This window comes from Cherax quadricarinatus, chromosome 6 (genome assembly GCF_038502225.1).
Source record: "Cherax quadricarinatus isolate ZL_2023a chromosome 6, ASM3850222v1, whole genome shotgun sequence".
Classification (NCBI taxonomy): Eukaryota; Metazoa; Arthropoda; class Malacostraca; order Decapoda; family Parastacidae; genus Cherax; species Cherax quadricarinatus.
Window position 1 is genome coordinate 42750879 of NC_091297.1, and position 17219 is coordinate 42768097.

The following is a 17219-nucleotide window of genomic DNA, read 5'->3' on the forward strand; positions in this document are numbered from 1 at the left end:
GAGGAGGCAGTTAGGGTAAGATGTAAACAGCTATTGGAGGATAGATGGGCAAATGAGAGCATAGACAATGGGGTCGAAGAGGTATGGGGTAGGTTTAAAAATGTAGTGTTAGAGTGTTCAGCAGAAGTTTGTGGTTACAGGAAAGTGGGTGCGGGAGGGAAGAGGAGCGATTGGTGGAATGATGATGTAAAGAGAGTAGTAAGGGAGAAAAAGTTAGCATATGAGAAGTTTTTACAAAGTAGAAGCAATGCAAGGAGGGAAGAGTATATGGAGAAAAAGAGAGAGGTTAAGAGAGTGGTGAAGCAATGTAAAAAGAGAGCAAATGAGAGAGTGGGTGAGATGTTATCAACAAATTTTGTTGAAAATAAGAAAAAGTTTTGGAGTCAGATTAACAAGTTAAGGAAGCCTAGAGAACAAATAGATTTGTCAGTTAAAAATAGGAGAGGAGAGTTATTAAATGGAGAGTTAGAGGTATTGGGAAGATGGAGGGAATATTTTGAGGAATTGTTAAATGTTGATGAAGATAGGGAAGCTGTGATTTCGTGTATAGGGCAAGGAGGAATAACATCTTGTAGGAGTGAGGAAGAGCCAGTTGTGAGTGTGGAGGAAGTTCGTGAGGCAGTAGGTAGAATGAAAGGGGTTAAGGCAGCCAGGATTGATGGGATAAAGATAGAAAAGTTAAAAGCAGGCGGGGATATAGTTTTGGAGTGGTTGGTGCAATTATTTAATAAATGTATGGAAGAGGGTAAGGTACCTAGGGATTGGCAGAGAGCGTGCATAGTTCCTTTGTATAAAGGCAAAGGGGACAAAAGAGAGTGCAAAAATTATAGGGGGATAAGTCTGTTGAGTATACCTGGCAAAGTGTATGGTAGAGTTATTATTGTAAGAATTAAGAGTAAGACGGAGAATAGGATAGCAGATGAACAAGGAGGCTTTAGGAAGGGTGGGGGGTATGTGGACCGGGTGTTTACAGTGAAACATATAAGTGAACAGTATTTAGATAAGGCTAAAGAGGTCTTTGTGGCATTTATGGATTTGGAAAGGGCGTATGACAGGGTGGATAGGGGATCAATGTGGCAGATGTTGCAAGTGTATGGTGTAGGAGGTAGGTTACTGAAAGCAGTGAAGAGTTTTTACGAGGATAGTGAGGCTCAAGTTAGAGTATGTAGGAAAGAGGGAAATTATTTCCCAGTAAAAGTAGGCCTTAGACAAGGATGTGTGATGTCACCATGGTTGTTTAATATATTTATAGATGGGGTTGTAAGAGAAGTAAATGCGAGGGTCTTGGCAAGAGGCGTGGAGTTAAAAGATAAAGAATCACACATAAAGTGGGAGTTGTCACAGTTGCTCTTTGCTGATGACACTGTGCTCTTGGGAGATTCTGAAGAGGAGTTGCAGAGATTGGTTGATGAATTTGGTAGGGTGTGCGGAAGAAGAAAATTAAAAGTGGATGCAGGAGAGAGTAAGGTTGTGAGGATAACAAAAAGATTGGGTGATGAAAGATTGGATATCAGATTGGAGGGAGAGAGTATGGAGGAGGTAAATGTATTCAGATATTTGGGAGTGGACGTGTCAGCGGATGGGTCTGTGAAAGATGAGGTGAATCATAGAATTGATGAGGGAAAAAGGGTGAGTGGTGCACTTAGGAGTCTGTGGAGACAAAGAACTTTGTCCTTGGAGGCAAAGAGGGGAATGTATGAGAGTATTGTTTTACCAACGCTCTTATATGGGTGTGAAGCATGGGTGAAGAATGTTGCAGCGAGGAGAAGGCTGGAGGCAGTGGAGATGTCATGTCTGAGGGCAATGTGTGGTGTGAATATAATGCAGAGAATTCGTAGTTTGGAAGTTAGGAGGAGGTGCGGGATTACCAAAACTGTTTTCCAGAGGGCTGAGGAAGGGTTGTTGAGGTGGTTCGGACATGTAGAGAGAATGGAGCGAAACAGAGTGGCTTCAAGAGTGTATCAGTCTGTAGTGGAAGGAAGGCGGGGTAGGGGTCGGCCTAGGAAAGGTTGGAGGGAGGGGGTAAAGGAGGTTTTGTGTGCGAGGGGCTTGGACTTCCAGCAGACATGCGTGAGCGTGTTTGATAGGAGTGAATGGAGACAAATGGTTTTTAATACCTGACTTGCTGTTGGAGTGTGAGCAAAGTAACATTTATGAAGGGGTTCAGGGAAGCCGGCAGGCCGGACTTGAGTCCTGGAGATGGGAAGTATAGTACCTGCACTCTGAAGGAGGGGTGTTAATGTTGCAGTTTAAAAATTGTAGTGTAAAGCACCCTTCTGGCAAGACAGTGATGGAGTGAATGATGGTGAAAGTTTTTCTTTTTCGGGCCACCCTGCCTTGGTGGGAATCGGCCAGTGTGATAATAAATATAAAAAAATATATGTATATATATATATATATATATATATATATATATATATATATATATATATATATATATATATATATATATATATATATATATATATATAATATATATATATATATATATATATATATATATATATATATATATATATATATATATATATATATATATATATATATATATATATATACATATATAGGTACCACCTCTAGAACTGTTATAGGGACCCTCATCCTCAGAGAAAAGAATAAACTTGCTTCAGGGAAAACTCAAGGTTCTCCCTGAAGCTGTTTGAGAATTTTCTCCTACCACCCCCTATATTTTATATATATTTTATTTAAAGACAAAATACATTGACAAAACATTCACAAAAATACGATAGAAAGTAAAACAACATAGGTAACTCAGAGCTACATCTCGAATACTTCGTCCGGCTCCCCAGCGGTGGACCGCGTGCCCAGAATGCTGCAGGCATTTTCCCTCTGGATCGCAACACTGAGTCTATATATATGTATGTATATGCAAAAAAGCAGGCAGGCGATCTTAAGAATGTAAGACAAGCCACAGGGAGGGAGGGTAAATCATTGGCTCGGGTGCTATCGTACTTCTCAGTGCCTCGTCCGGAGCTGTGCAGTGTTGCAGGGGTGGCAGTGGGAGAGGTGGGGGAAGTTTACTCGGAGGGTGGTAATGTGAGTGACCCCTCTAGAATACTAAAGAGATCTATAAATAATACAGGCATATTAACCAACACTGAGAATAGTGGTAGGCAGTACTTAGGAACATATGCTGAGACCCTCCCGAGTATTTCTGGAATAGTCTAGAAGTCACCGGGACATGGGGCATTGTCAGCTGACAAATGAGCATATTCGTTCCTTTTAGTTTATTTATTAGAAGCTTATGCATAATAGCTACATTCTGTATGTGTATTGTAACGTAATCCATTATTTCACATGACCTGTTCTCGGCGATTAGAAGCAGAACGCCGGCTATTAAACCTTCTAGTCTTCCTGTATCCTGGTATCCGCAAACTTGGAGGCCTAGCCTACCGGACCCTATATGGGGTGGGGTGTTGGGGTATGTGGGTGTGTGGCATTCCACCGTGCCTCTCGCATTCTGAGAGGGATGCTGGCAGAGTCATTCACGCTACTATCCTCTGAGAAAACTTCCCCTCATTTCTCCTTCAGCTACCTTTACAACATTGCATGGCTCCTGATGACGCACTGAGAAGTGTGAAAGTACTTGAGCTCATGTATAATCATTCATTCCATCATTGTCTTGGCAAAGGTGTGTCTACACTACAGTTAAAAAACTGCAATGTATCAACACCCCTCCCTCAGAGCCAAGACCCTGTACTTCCCACCTCTGGTACACTAAGAGAAAACACAATAAATGTCCGGGGCCCAAGACTGTTCAACAGCCTCCCACCAGCAATAAGGGGCATTACGGGAAAACCCCTGGTTGTCTTCAAGGGGGAGCTGGACAGATAATTAAAGACGGTGCCGGATCAGCCGGGCTGTGGTTCGTATGTTGGATTGCATGCAGCCAGCAGTAACAGCCTCGTTGATCAGGCCTTGATCCATCGGGAGGCCTGGTCGTGGACCGGGCCGCGGGAGCGTTGATCCCCGGAACGCCCTCCAGGTTTCAAGACTCAACTCTGGCTTGCTGGTTTCCCTAAATCTCTTCATAAATGTTAATTTGCTCACACTACAGCAGCACGTCAGTTCATAAAAACTGTTTGTCTCCACTCGTATCTGATACACTCACACAATGCTTGCTGGAAGTCTAAGCCTCTCACACACAAAACCCCCTATAACCCCTCATTCTAACCTTTACTAGGACGACCCCTACCTCGCCTTCCTTCTACTACAGATTTATACACTCTCCAAGTCATTCTATTTTGTTCCATCCTCTAAATGTCCGAACCACTTCAATAACCCCTCCTCAGCCCTCTGGATAATACTTTTAGTAACCCCACACCTCCTAATTTTCAGTCAATCTACGGATTCTCTGCAATATACTCACAACACACATTGCTCCCAAATACATCTCCACGGCCTGCAGCTTTCTCCTTGTTGCAACATTCACCACCCATGCTTTATACCCAAATAAGAGCGTTGGTAGAACTATACTCTCATACATTCCACTCTTTGCTTCCATGAATAACGTTCTTTGTCTCCACAGATCCCTCAGTGCAGCACTCACCTTTTCCCCTTCACCATTTCTACAATTCACCTCGTCTTTCATAGACCCATCTGCTGACAAGTCCTCTCCGAAATATCTGAATACATTCATTTCCTACATACTCCCTCCCTCCAATCCGATATCCAGTTTTTCATTACCTAATTTTTTTATCCTGATCACCTCACTCTTTCCTATGTTCACTTTTGATTTTCTTCTTGTACACACCCTTCCAAACTCGTCCACAAGCTTCTGCAACTTCTCTTCAGAATATCCCAAAAACACAATGTCATCAGTAAAAAGCATTTGCAACAACTCCCACTTTGTATTAGATTCTTTATCTTTTAATCCCACACCTATTGCCAACACCCGAGCATTCATTTCTCTTACAACCCATCTATAAATATACTGAACAAACATTGTAACACATCCTTGTCTAAGGCCTACTTGTACTGGGAAATAATCTCCCTCTCTCCTACATACTCTAACCTGAGCCTCACTATCCTCGTAAAAACTCATCACTGCTTGCAGTAACCTACCTCCTATTCCATACAGTTGTAACATCTGCCACATTGCCTCCCTATCCAACCAATCATATAACTTTTCCAGATCCATAAATGTAACAAAAACCTCTTTACCCTTATCTAAATACTGTTCACCTATATGCTTCACTATGAACACTTGGTCTACACACCCCGTACCCTTCCAAAAGCCTCCATGTTCATCTGTGATCCTGTTTTCCATCTTACTCTCAATTCTTTCAATAATAACTCTACCATACACTTTACCAAGTAAATTCGCCAGGCTTACTTCCCCTATAAATTTCACACACTCTTTTGTCCCCTTTGCCTTGATACAAATAAACTATGCCAATCCCTAAGTACCTTTCCATCTATCATACGTTTATTAAATGAAAGAACTAACCATTCCCAAACTATATCCTCCCCCCTCCCTGCTTTTAACATTTCTGTCTTTATCCCATCAATCCCAGTATGCTTCACCCCCTTTCATTCTACCCACTGCCTCATGCACCTCCCTCCTCAGTGCATGAAATCACAGCTTCACTATCTACATCAACAATTAACAGTTACTCAACTATTCCCTCCATTTTCTCGATACCTCTAACTCTTCATTTAATAACTCTCCTCTCCTATTTTTAACTCTCAAATCCATTCGTTCTCTAGGCTTTCTCAACTTATTAATTTCATTCTAAAACTTTTTCTTATTCTCAACAAAATTTGTTGATAACATCTCACCCACTCTCTCATTTGCTCTCCTTTTACAGCCCTTCACCACTCTCTTAACCTTTCTTTTTCTCTCTTTACTTTATTCCACCAAACTAATGAAAATTCGTTACTTTAAGTGAGTTTTCTAAGTTTTGTCCCCAGAATAATAATTTTTATATCACTGTCAATGAAAAAAATAATCTCACTTTCTGTAAAAGAATTTTTTGGAATAAATTATTTTTTGGAATAAAGTATTTTTTGGAATAAATTATTTATTTAAAGGAGTTCGGCTTATTATATATAATGTAATATAAAAGAACAGTAAGCCGGCTGAAGGTCTCGGTCGCATAACCAAAGTTCCAGCAGCTGGTCATTATAAGACTAAGTCCAGCATCAAGAAAAACTTGTTCTATTTTCTGACGAACCTACCTAGCATATAATATAATTAATGATGCATTGCATTCATGGAGTTTATTTTATTTTGGACATTCAGGAAGCTGGTGACTGGTGGTGGTGGTGGCGGCGACGGTGGTGGTGGCGGTGGTGCCGGTGTTGGTGGTGGTAGAGGCGGCGGCGGTGCTGGAAGAGGCCTCCACATGTGGAAACCTGTGTTGCAACAGCGTGTAGGCATGATGCCTATCATTATCAACTCTGGCACGGGCAATGGAACAGAATTGATCTACGGTACCTGTATGCCTGATGCCTGTACCGCGAGGCAGCTTGAGGTACCTGCCTGTGAAGCCGGGGTATTACCCCTGGTCTGTCCTTTAGTGTAGCCCCTACTGTAACTCCTGGTGCAACCTTTGTTGTAGCCCCTGGTGTGGTCCCTGTTGTAACCCCTGGTATAACCCCTAGTGTAGACCCTGGTGTAGCCTCGAGTGTAACTCCTGGTGTAACCCCAAGTGTAGCCCCTGGTGTCTGTGTCACACCAACGCTGTGTACACTCATATATGATTCATCACATCTATGTATGTTTGTTGGGAATACTTTACACTGACACATTTTTTTTCTTCTCTTGGGCTGATTTGAATGTTTAAATTTCATGCATATCTTCTCTTCCTGGTCATACCCTTGACGAACAGCCTGTCTACTCGGTATTGTTTGTGTCTTTAAGTATCTTGTATTTTGTAAATACGTCACCTCTTAGTCTTCGTTTATCTAGTGATGCAGTTTTGAGTTCCCTGACCCACTTTATCTTAACACGGCGCCTTTGTATCGTCAGTTATCTTAAATACAAACATTATGATATATTTAAGAGAATGTGGGTTCCATATTTACGCTGCATACTCCAAGTTTTTGGTAAGTTATTTTATGAAATACTGACAAGTGTGAAATGAGACACATATGTAGTGTAAGGATATTTTATTGTGGAAACATTTGGCCACGATCGTCTTTTTCAGTCCTGAAGAACCGATGAAATCATTCATGGTGAAATATTTCCTCGATAAAATATTCAGACACTGCACACAGGTCTCATTTTCAAAATTTGTCTTAGACATGGGGTGTTAAAACTACTGAAAGATTCCTTGTTAAGATTACGCAAGACTATTCACGCAGTTGTAAACCATGTTTGTTTTGTTTATGAGCATCCTAGCTGACAAGTTCGACGTGATGGTAACTCCCTAGCCCATCTTCCTAACGAGAGAAGCTACCTGTATTTCCCACCTTCACTTAATAATATTCCACCTGTCTTCTTTACCTTGATCCCCCTTTCCACCACCTGTTTGTTGAGCTCTAACTACAGTAGCAACTCGACGTATCATTCCACGGTATTATTGCACTTATGGAGAAGCGCTGAACCAGGAAAGGTCATACAGCGTCTGGAGAATGAAAGGTAATTAGGTTTGATCCCAGGAAGGGAAGGGTTGTTGCAATTCTTTGGATCAAGCGTTCTACACCAGCATCAAGGCACCCTCTTTATAAGGCAGTATTATTGAAGCAGTTCACTCTTACCCTGGAACGAAGACAGCGACAGTCATCTTGAGAGCCAGATAAAATACATGTTTGGTGCAACTGTTCCTCAAAAGTCTAGGGTTATAGAACAAGAGGTAACAGACCATAAACAAGATGTTAGTCTTCAAGTTGATCCCACAAGACTGGACCAAGTGAAGACCCCCTTATAAAAATTTTGCAAAGATTATCACTTTAAAAACACTGAAGAGTTTTTCAATTATAATGTTTTAATGGTAATATTGCATTTGCAAGGCGTCGGTGTTCATCATCAGGAATGTGAGTGTGTCCTCATCTGCCACTGATGTCCTTATACTACTCCCGATAGTTTGAGTCCAAGGTGGACAAAAGTCACTGAAAGTTAAGAGTGCAGTGTACTTATAGTGATGAAAATCTTATCATGCATGTGAGAATCACCAAGTCCATTTATTATCAAACCAGGGAACGGATGGAGTTTGATCCCGTTGCAGGTGAACCCTAAAACTCACAGGCCAGTGCGTTAACAGTTCTGTAATTTGTTTGCAATCGTGTTATTATGATTTCGTGAAACCATACATTAATACCAACCGGTATTGTCTTGCGTGTTAAATATTGCGAAAGTAATCGTAACTTCGTGAATAAAATCATTCTCCTAAAATATACTCAAAGTGGTCCTACTTTACTTACTTCTCGCCTCATTATCTATCAGCTACCTTTTTTTTCCACTACTTCATCCTTCCCGATTCATTTCCCTCTTAGTTCTTGTCATTACTTTTATGGCCTAAAAAATACAAAACGTTCACGGAGTCTTACAGGAAAGTTACAGCCTCGGTCTTCTCCCCCTGCAGGAGAGCCTCCTTCAGGAATATGCTGCAAATGACTATAAAATCGAGAGCGTAACTTGTCAACCAGATGAAATATGGAGTACTTTCACCGCAGGTGATATTGTGTATACGTGAGTATGTTCATACGGTGTTCTTGTATTAGTACGTAATACAATGACCATGAAAATCCCTTCAGTATTTTGTCTTGACCGTTATATTTAAGAAATTATTATTATAATTGTTATTATTATTATTATTATTATTATTATTATTATTATTATTATTATTATTATTATTATTATTATTATTATTATTATTATTATTATTATTATTATTATTATTATGATGGATGATGCGCTAAACAGGTAGGATGTCATACGGTGACTGGAGAATGGGAGGAAATCAGGTTTGAGTGAAGGAAAATAAAGGTTGATGAGAGTCATCAAGGCGTCCCTCTACCTTGAAGGATTTACTTAAGACAACGTGAGCGCTGACTGAAAATTTTAGTTTCACTAACATAGACTTTAGGAGTAGACTAAACATGACAAGAAATATCAAGGAAGTGAACTGGAACTCTGATAGACAACTTCACATTGTATTGATTTCTTTTTCATAGGCTGTTCCTTCACCTAGGCTGTTCCTTCACCCAGGCTGTTCCTTCACCCAGGCTGTTCCTTCACCCAGGCTGTTCCTTCACCCAGGCTGTTCCTTCACCCAGGCTGTTCCTTCACCCAGGCTGTTCCTTCACCCAGGCTGTTCCTTCACCCAGGCTGTTCCTTCACCCAGGCTGTTCCTTCAAACAGGCTGTTCCTTCACCCAGGATGTTCCTTCAGGCTGTTCCTTCCAGGCTGTTCCTTCACCCTGTTCCTTCACCCAGGCTGTTCCTTCACCCAGGCTGTTCCTTCATCCAGGCTGTTCCTTCACCCAGGCTGTTCCTTCACCCAGGCTGTTCCTTCACCCAGGCTGTTCCTTCACCTAGGCTGTTCCATCACCTAGGCTGTTCCTTCACCTAGGCTGTTCCTTCACCCAGGCTGTTCCTTCACCCAGGCAGTTCCTTCACCCAGGCTGTTCCTTCACCCAGGCTGTTCCTTCACCCAGGCTGTTCCTTGTTACAAAAAAACGCGATTCTAAAAGCTTAGAGATCTCCAGTGAATACTAGAAAGGACTGCCCTTTTAGCATCCAGCCTGTTACTGGGTTTTCGTAACAAGTAGTCAGTATCCTTGTCCAATTATCCATTAGAATTCAATAGAAATTAATAGTGCTTCAGGATTACAACTGGTAGGCTACTAACTAGAGAAATTAAAATTTAATAAATTTATTAAGTCTAGAGGTATATTATCAAATTAAATTAAATTAAATTAATCACAGTAATCAAAATAATATCACATCTCTCGAGTTCAATATTATTGTGCTGAAAGCACATATCACATTTATAATTCTTAAGTACCGTCTGGTACATTAACATTTAATAAGATATTACAAATATGTACAAGTAAGTTTGTGTATGTAAGTGCTCTAAGTAGTTCACTATGTCTCACGACTCGACTAGACTTAAACAAGTGACTGACAAAGTCCTCACATCAACTAACTTCTTGACCGACTGGCAACCAGAACAGTCTGCTTGAACAACAAAAGAATGCTAAGCCCAATAGCAATATAACAAGCAACTGCGACACAGAATCAGGAACAAGGAGATAATATAAAGACACTAAGTAGGGACCATCAGCAGATCCTCCACAAAAGTCACAAAACTCCCATACTACTGAATCTAAGTTCAGCATAAGAAAATCCCTGACTGTGATAATACACAGATACCAGTACAAGTTAAGTGAGAAGTTACAACTCAGGACCTGAGATGTTTCGAGTGTCTATGTGACACACAACCTCAGTACAACGTCGAAAATCACTAAGTCTATACAATGTTCTGTGAACAGAGTTCTACAGAACAAGAATAATGAGACAGTCAATCTGTCCAACCACCAAGAGAGTCTAGACCAGCTTGAATACTTCAGGCGAGGTGAGGACACCCCCCCCCTCGATCACGTGATAGCTCCATGGACAGCAGTCGCCCAGCAAGAAGCCGGCAATATAACGAGCAAACAGCGATAATTACAGTAGTTAGACAATCAAGACTTGAACTGAGCACATAATATGTTACATCCTACCTAACAAAGAAAATTACGTCAAATAACAATATAAAGCAATACATTTACGATTTAGCTATTATCGCAAATATAAGCAATATAAAATTAAATGAAAAGGTAATAATTATATATATACATAATAATCATTGCAACCCATTCAGGGGTTGCAACATTCCTTCACCTAGGCTGTTCCTTCACCCAGGCTGTTCCTTCACACAGGCTGTTCCTTCACCCAGACTGTTCCTTCACCCAGGCTGTTCCTTCACCCAGGCTGTTCCTTCACCCAGGCTGTTCCTTCACCCAGGCTGTTCCTTCACCCAGGCTGTTCCTTCACCCAGGCTGTTCCTTCACCCAGGCTGTTCCTTCACCCAGGCTGTTCCTTCACCCAGGCTGCTCCTTCACACAGGCTGTTCCTTCACCCAGGCTGTTCCTTCACCCAGACTGTTCCTTCACCCAGGCTGTTCCTTCACCCAGGCTGTTCCTTCACCCAGGTTGTTCCTTCACCCAGGCTGTTCCTTCACCCAGGCTGTTCCTTCACCTAGGCTGTTCCTTCACCCAGGCTGTTCCATCACCCAGGCTGTTCCTTCACCCAGGCTGTTCCTTCACCCAGGCTGTTCCTTCACCCAGACTGTTCCTTCACCCAGGCTGTTCCTTCACCCAGGCTGTTCCTTCACCCAGGCTGTTCCTTCACCCAGGCTGTTCCTTCACCCAGGCTGTTCCTTCACCCAGGCTGTTCCTTCACCCAGGCTGTTCCTTCACCCAGGCTGTTCCTTCACCCAGGCTGTTCCTTCACCCAGGCTGTTCCTTCACCCAGGCTGTTCCTTCACCCAGGCTGTTCCTTCACCCAGGCTGTTCCATCACCCAGGCTGTTCCTTCACCCAGGTTGTTCCTTCACCCAGGCTGTTCCTTCACCCAGACTGTTCCTTCACCCAGGCTGTTCCTTCACCCAGGCTGTTCCTTCACCCAGGCTGTTCCTTCACCCAGGCTGTTCCTTCACCCAGGCTGCTCCTTCACACAGGCTGTTCCTTCACCCAGGCTGTTCCTTCACCCAGACTGTTCCTTCACCCAGGCTGTTCCTTCACCCAGGCTGTTCCTTCACCCAGGTTGTTCCTTCACCCAGGCTGTTCCTTCACCCAGGCTGTTCCTTCACCTAGGCTGTTCCTTCACCCAGGCTGTTCCATCACCCAGGCTGTTCCTTCACCCAGGCTGTTCCTTCACCCAGGCTGTTCCTTCACCCAGACTGTTCCTTCACCCAGGCTGTTCCTTCACCCAGGCTGTTCCTTCACCCAGGCTGTTCCTTCACCCAGGCTGTTCCTTCACCCAGGCTGTTCCTTCACCCAGGCTGTTCCTTCACCCAGGCTGTTCCTTCACCCAGGCTGTTCCTTCACCCAGGCTGTTCCTTCACCCAGGCTGTTCCTTCACCCAGGCTGTTCCTTCACCCAGGCTGTTCCTTCACCCAGGCTGTTCCATCACCCAGGCTGTTCCTTCACCCAGGTTGTTCCTTCACCCAGGCTGTTCCTTCACCCAGACTGTTCCTTCACCCAGGCTGTTCCTTCACCCAGGCTGTTCCTTCACCCAGGCTGTTCCTTCACACAGGCTGTTCCTTCACCCAGGCTGTTCCTTCACCCAGGCTGTTCCTTCACCCAGGCTGTTCCTTCACCCAGACTGTTCCTTCACCCAGGCTGTTCCTTCACCCAGGCTGTTCCTTCACCCAGGCTGTTCCTTCACCCAGACTGTTCCTTCACCCAGGCTGTTCCTTCACCCAGGCTGTTCCTTCACCCAGACTGTTCCTTCACCCAGGCTGTTCCTTCACCCAGGCTGTTCCTTCACCCAGGCTGTTCCTTCACCCAGGCTGTTCCTTCACCCAGGCTGTTCCTTCACCCAGGCTGTTCCTTCACCCAGGCTGTTCCTTCACCCAGGCTGTTCCTTCACCCAGGCTGTTCCTTCACCCAGGCTGTTCCTTCACCCAGGCTGTTCCTTCACCCAGGCTGTTCCTTCACCCAGACTGTTCCTTCACCCAGGCTGTTCCTTCACCCAGACTGTTCCTTCACCCAGGCTGTTCCTTCACCCAGGCTGTTTCTTCACCCAGGCTGTTCCTTCACCCAGGCTGTTCCTTCACTCAGGCTGTTCCTTCACCCAGGCTGTTCCTTCACCCAAGCTGTTCCTTCACCCAGGCTGTTCCTTCACCCAGACTGTTCCTTCACCCAGGCTGTTCCTTCACCCAGACTGTTCCTTCACCCAGGCTGTTCCTTCACCCAGGCTGTTCCTTCACCCAGGCTGTTCCTTCACCCAGGCTGTTCCTTCACCCAGGCTGTTCCTTCACCTAGGCTGTTCCTTCACCCAGGCTGTTCCATCACCCAGGCTGTTCCTTCACCCAGGCTGTTCCTTCACCTAGGCTGTTCCTTCACCCAGGCTGTTCCTTCACCCAGGCTGTTCTTTCACCCAGGCTGTTCCTTCACCCAGGCTGTTCCTTCACCTAGGCTGTTCCTTCACCCAGGCTGTTCCTTCACCCAGGCTGTTCCTTCACCCAGGCTGTTCCTTCACCCAGGCTGTTCCTTCACCCAGGCTGTTCCTTCACCCAGGCTGTTCCTTCACCCAGGCTGTTCCTTCACCCAGGCTGTTCCTTCACCCAGGCTGTTCCTTCACCCAGGCTGTTCCTTCACCCAGGCTGTTCCTTCACCCAGGCTTCATCTCTTCAGAAAGTTTGTTCTTTTTCCTGATATTTATTCAGAGATGCATTTTACAATTTTTCAGGACACTGGTGAGTGTGTTGGTGTTGCTGGTGTTGGTAGCTGGTATTATTGACATGTATATTGAGAAAACCAACAACACATCGCTGGCCCAGGGTAAGTTCACCGACTGGTTGATTTATTAAACTTAAATAACATCGACTACACCAAGACTTTTAATATAAGATAATAATAATAATGTAATATTCTTATTTACTACATGTACAAGGTATACAGTCTTAGCTGACATCAGTGACATACTGCTATATAGAAAGTCGCTTGTTATACTGAGCTTATCGGGGAAATTAGGTCAGTTTTGTCCCAGGATGCGACCCACACCAGTCGACTAACACCCAAGTACTCATTATTACTGATGGGTGAACATGGACAACCGGTGTAAGGAAACACGCCCAATGTTTCTACCCTCTCTGGGAATCGAACCCAAATTCTCACCATGTGAAGCGAAAGCTTCAGCCACCAGGCCACGGGGCACCGTTGCCGTTCACCTGTACACCACCAGTCAAGGATATTTACATCCCTAATAAAGGTCTTCTGGTTAACATTCACAGTGTGTATACATCATTAAGAGAGATATTGAAGTAAATTATCAACATACATATACTAACTCATATACACTAACTTTTTAACATTTTATTAAACCTGTTTTAGGTCCAATACTTTCCAAGTATATTTATCTCGTTAAAATTTTATTTAGACTTTTGTATGTTCTGGAATACACTGTTTATCAATACAGTTGTTTATCTACAAATGTAAACCAGGAAATTTGCGAAGGTAAACCCCGGGTGGAGGAGACGAGTGTTTACAACAGTTCTTTATTCGGACAACGGAGAACTTCGTTTTAATTAACTTTAATAATAATAATCTTTATTTACTACAAGTATATGTACATGGTATACAGTCCTAGCTGACAACAATGACATACTACTACATAGAAAGCCACTTGTTATGCTGAGCATCTCGGGCAAATTTGGTCAGTGTCCCAGGATGCGACCCACACCAGTCGACTAACACCCAGGTACCCATTTTACTGATGGGGAACATAGACAACAGGTGGAAAGAAACACGCCCAATGTTTCTACTCTGGCTGGGAATCGAACCCAGGCCCTCACCGTGTGAAGCGAGAGCGTTAACCACCAGGCCACCAGAGCGATACTTTGTCCCAGTGAAGAGTTTTCTCTACGTGTGCCTTGTTTCCAGTGTGTGATGAATCTGACACATGTGTAACATCGAGGTATCTTCACTTGTAGACGTTCCGCCATCCAGTGGTTTTATCAATACAATACTGATCAAGCCACTGGATGGGGAAACATCTACAAGAAAAGATACCTGGATGTTGCATGGGTGTCTAATTCATCATGGTGTTGCTACTGAGTACCAAAGATATATAACATGTTATGATGGGTTAATTAATCGTATCTTCATGAAAGTGAATATCTCAGGTGGTGTTCGCTTCCTCCTGCCCTTCTCACTCTACACTAACACCAGGAAGCTCTTTGACTTCTGTGATGAGAAACCTGGTGTCATCAGCTGTGTTCATGGTATCAAGTATGTATTTATGACTGTATATATATATATATATATATATATATATATATATATATATATATATATATATATATATATATATATATATATATATATATATATATATATATGTCGTGCCGAATATGTAAAATTGGTCAATTAGCAAGAACTCATTTAAAATTAAGTCCTTTTTGAAATTTTCTCTTATACGTTTAGAGATATATTTTTTTCATTAATGTTGACGTAAAAATTTATAATTTTGCACCAAAAGAATTTTAGAAAACTTACCTAACCTTATTATAACAAGAACAATTTATTTTAGCCTAACCCAACTAAATATATTTTAGATTTGTTTACAATAATTTAATACTAAACAAACACAGTGAAATATGTTTTTTCCGTTAGGTTCAGAATGGTTTTGGCAAAATTATTGCATACAAAAATTTTCACTTGTCTTATATGGCAAGACGAGCGTTGCTATTCAAGCCAAGATCACAAGTTCTGCCTATTCGGCACGACATATATATATATATATATATATATATATATATATATATATATATATATATATATATATATATATATATATATATATATATATATATATATATATATATATATATATATAAAACTCTGTCACCCTACTTTCTCTCTTTACTATAACTCTGTCACCCTACTTTCAGCCTTTGCTATAACTCTGTCGCCCTACTTTCTGTCTTCGCTATAACTCTGTCACCCTACTTTCTATCTTTACTATAACTCTGCCACCCTACTTTCTGTCTTTGCTATAACTCTGCCACCCTACATTCTGTCTTTGCTATAACTCTGTCACCCTACTTTCTTTCTTTGCTATAACTCTGTCCCTCTACTTTCTGTCTTTACTATAATTCTGTCACCCTACTTTCAGCCTTTGCTATAACTCTGTCGCCCTACTTTCTGTCTTTGCTATAACTCTGTCACCCTACTTTCTGTCTTTGCTATAATTCTGTCACCCTACTTTCTGTCTTTGCTATAACTCTGTCGCCCTACTTTCTGTCTTTGCTATAACTCTGTCACCCTACTTTCTTTCTTTGCTATAACTCTGTCACCCTACTTTCTGTCTTTGCTATAATTCTGTCACCCTACTTTCTCTCTTTGCTATAACTCTGTCACCCTACTTTCTGTCTTTGCTATAACTCTGCCACCCTACTTTCTCTCTTTGCTATAACTCTGTCACCCTACTTTCTGTCTTTGCTATAACTCTGTCACCCTACTTTCTCTCTTTGCTATAACTCTGTCACCCTACTTTCTCTCTTTGCTATAACTCTGTCATCCTACTTTCTGTCTTTGCTATAACTCTGTCACCCTACTTTCTGTCTTTACTATAACTCTGCCACCCTACTTTCTGTCTTTGCTATAACTCTGTCACCCTGCTTTCTGTCTTTGCTACAACTCTGCCACCCTACTTTCTGTCTTTGCTATAACTCTGTCACCCTGCTTTCTGTCTTTGCTACAACTCTGTCACCCTACTTTCTGTCTTTGCTATAACTCTGTCACCCTACTTTCTGTCTTTGCTATAACTCTGCCACCCTGCTTTCTCTCTTTGCTATAACTCTGTCACCCTACTTTCTGTCTTTGCTATAACTCTGTCACCCTACTTTCTGTCTTTGCTATAACTCTGTCACCCTACTTTCTGTCTTTGCTATAATTCTGTCACCCTACTTTCTGTCTTTACTATAACTCTGCCACCCTACTTTCTGTCTTTGCTATAACTCTGACACCCTACTTTCTGTCTTTGCTATAACTCTGTCACCCTACTTTCTGTCTTTGCTATAACTCTGTCACCCTACTTTCTGTTTTTGTTATAACTCTGTCGCCCTACTTTCTCTCTTTGCTATAACTCTGCCACCCTACTTTCTGTCTTTGCTATAACTCTGTCACCCTACTTTCTGTCTTTGCTATAACTCTGTCACCCTACTTTTTTTCTTTGCTATAAATCTGTCACTCTACTTTCTGTCTTTGATTTAACTCTGTCACTCTACTTTCAGCCTTTGTTATAACTCTGTCGCCCTACTTTCTGTCTTTGCTATAACTCTGTCACCCTACTTTCTGTCTTTGCTATAACTCTGTCACCCTGCTTTCTGTCTTTACTATAACTCTGTCACCCTACTTTCTGTCTTTGCTATAACTCTGTCACCCTACTTTCTCTCTTTGCTATAACTCTGTCACTCTACTTTCTGTCTTTGCTATAACTCTGTCACCCTGCTTTCTGTCTTTACTATAACTGTGTCACCCT

At 42.4% G+C, this 17219-nt stretch overlaps 1 protein-coding gene across 1 annotated transcript in view; it reads left to right on the forward strand.

Annotated features, from left to right (window-relative positions):
• Positions 1–17219, forward strand: part of LOC128692908 (O-acyltransferase like protein) — a 235800-nt gene that overhangs the window by 87155 nt on the left and 131426 nt on the right. The window contains exons 4-7 of the mRNA XM_070081377.1: positions 6266–6497; positions 8550–8656; positions 13425–13516; positions 14860–14965. Of these exons, the coding sequence (XP_069937478.1) occupies positions 6266–6497; positions 8550–8656; positions 13425–13516; positions 14860–14965 (537 nt within the window). The remainder of the gene's footprint in view (positions 1–6265; positions 6498–8549; positions 8657–13424; positions 13517–14859; positions 14966–17219) is intronic.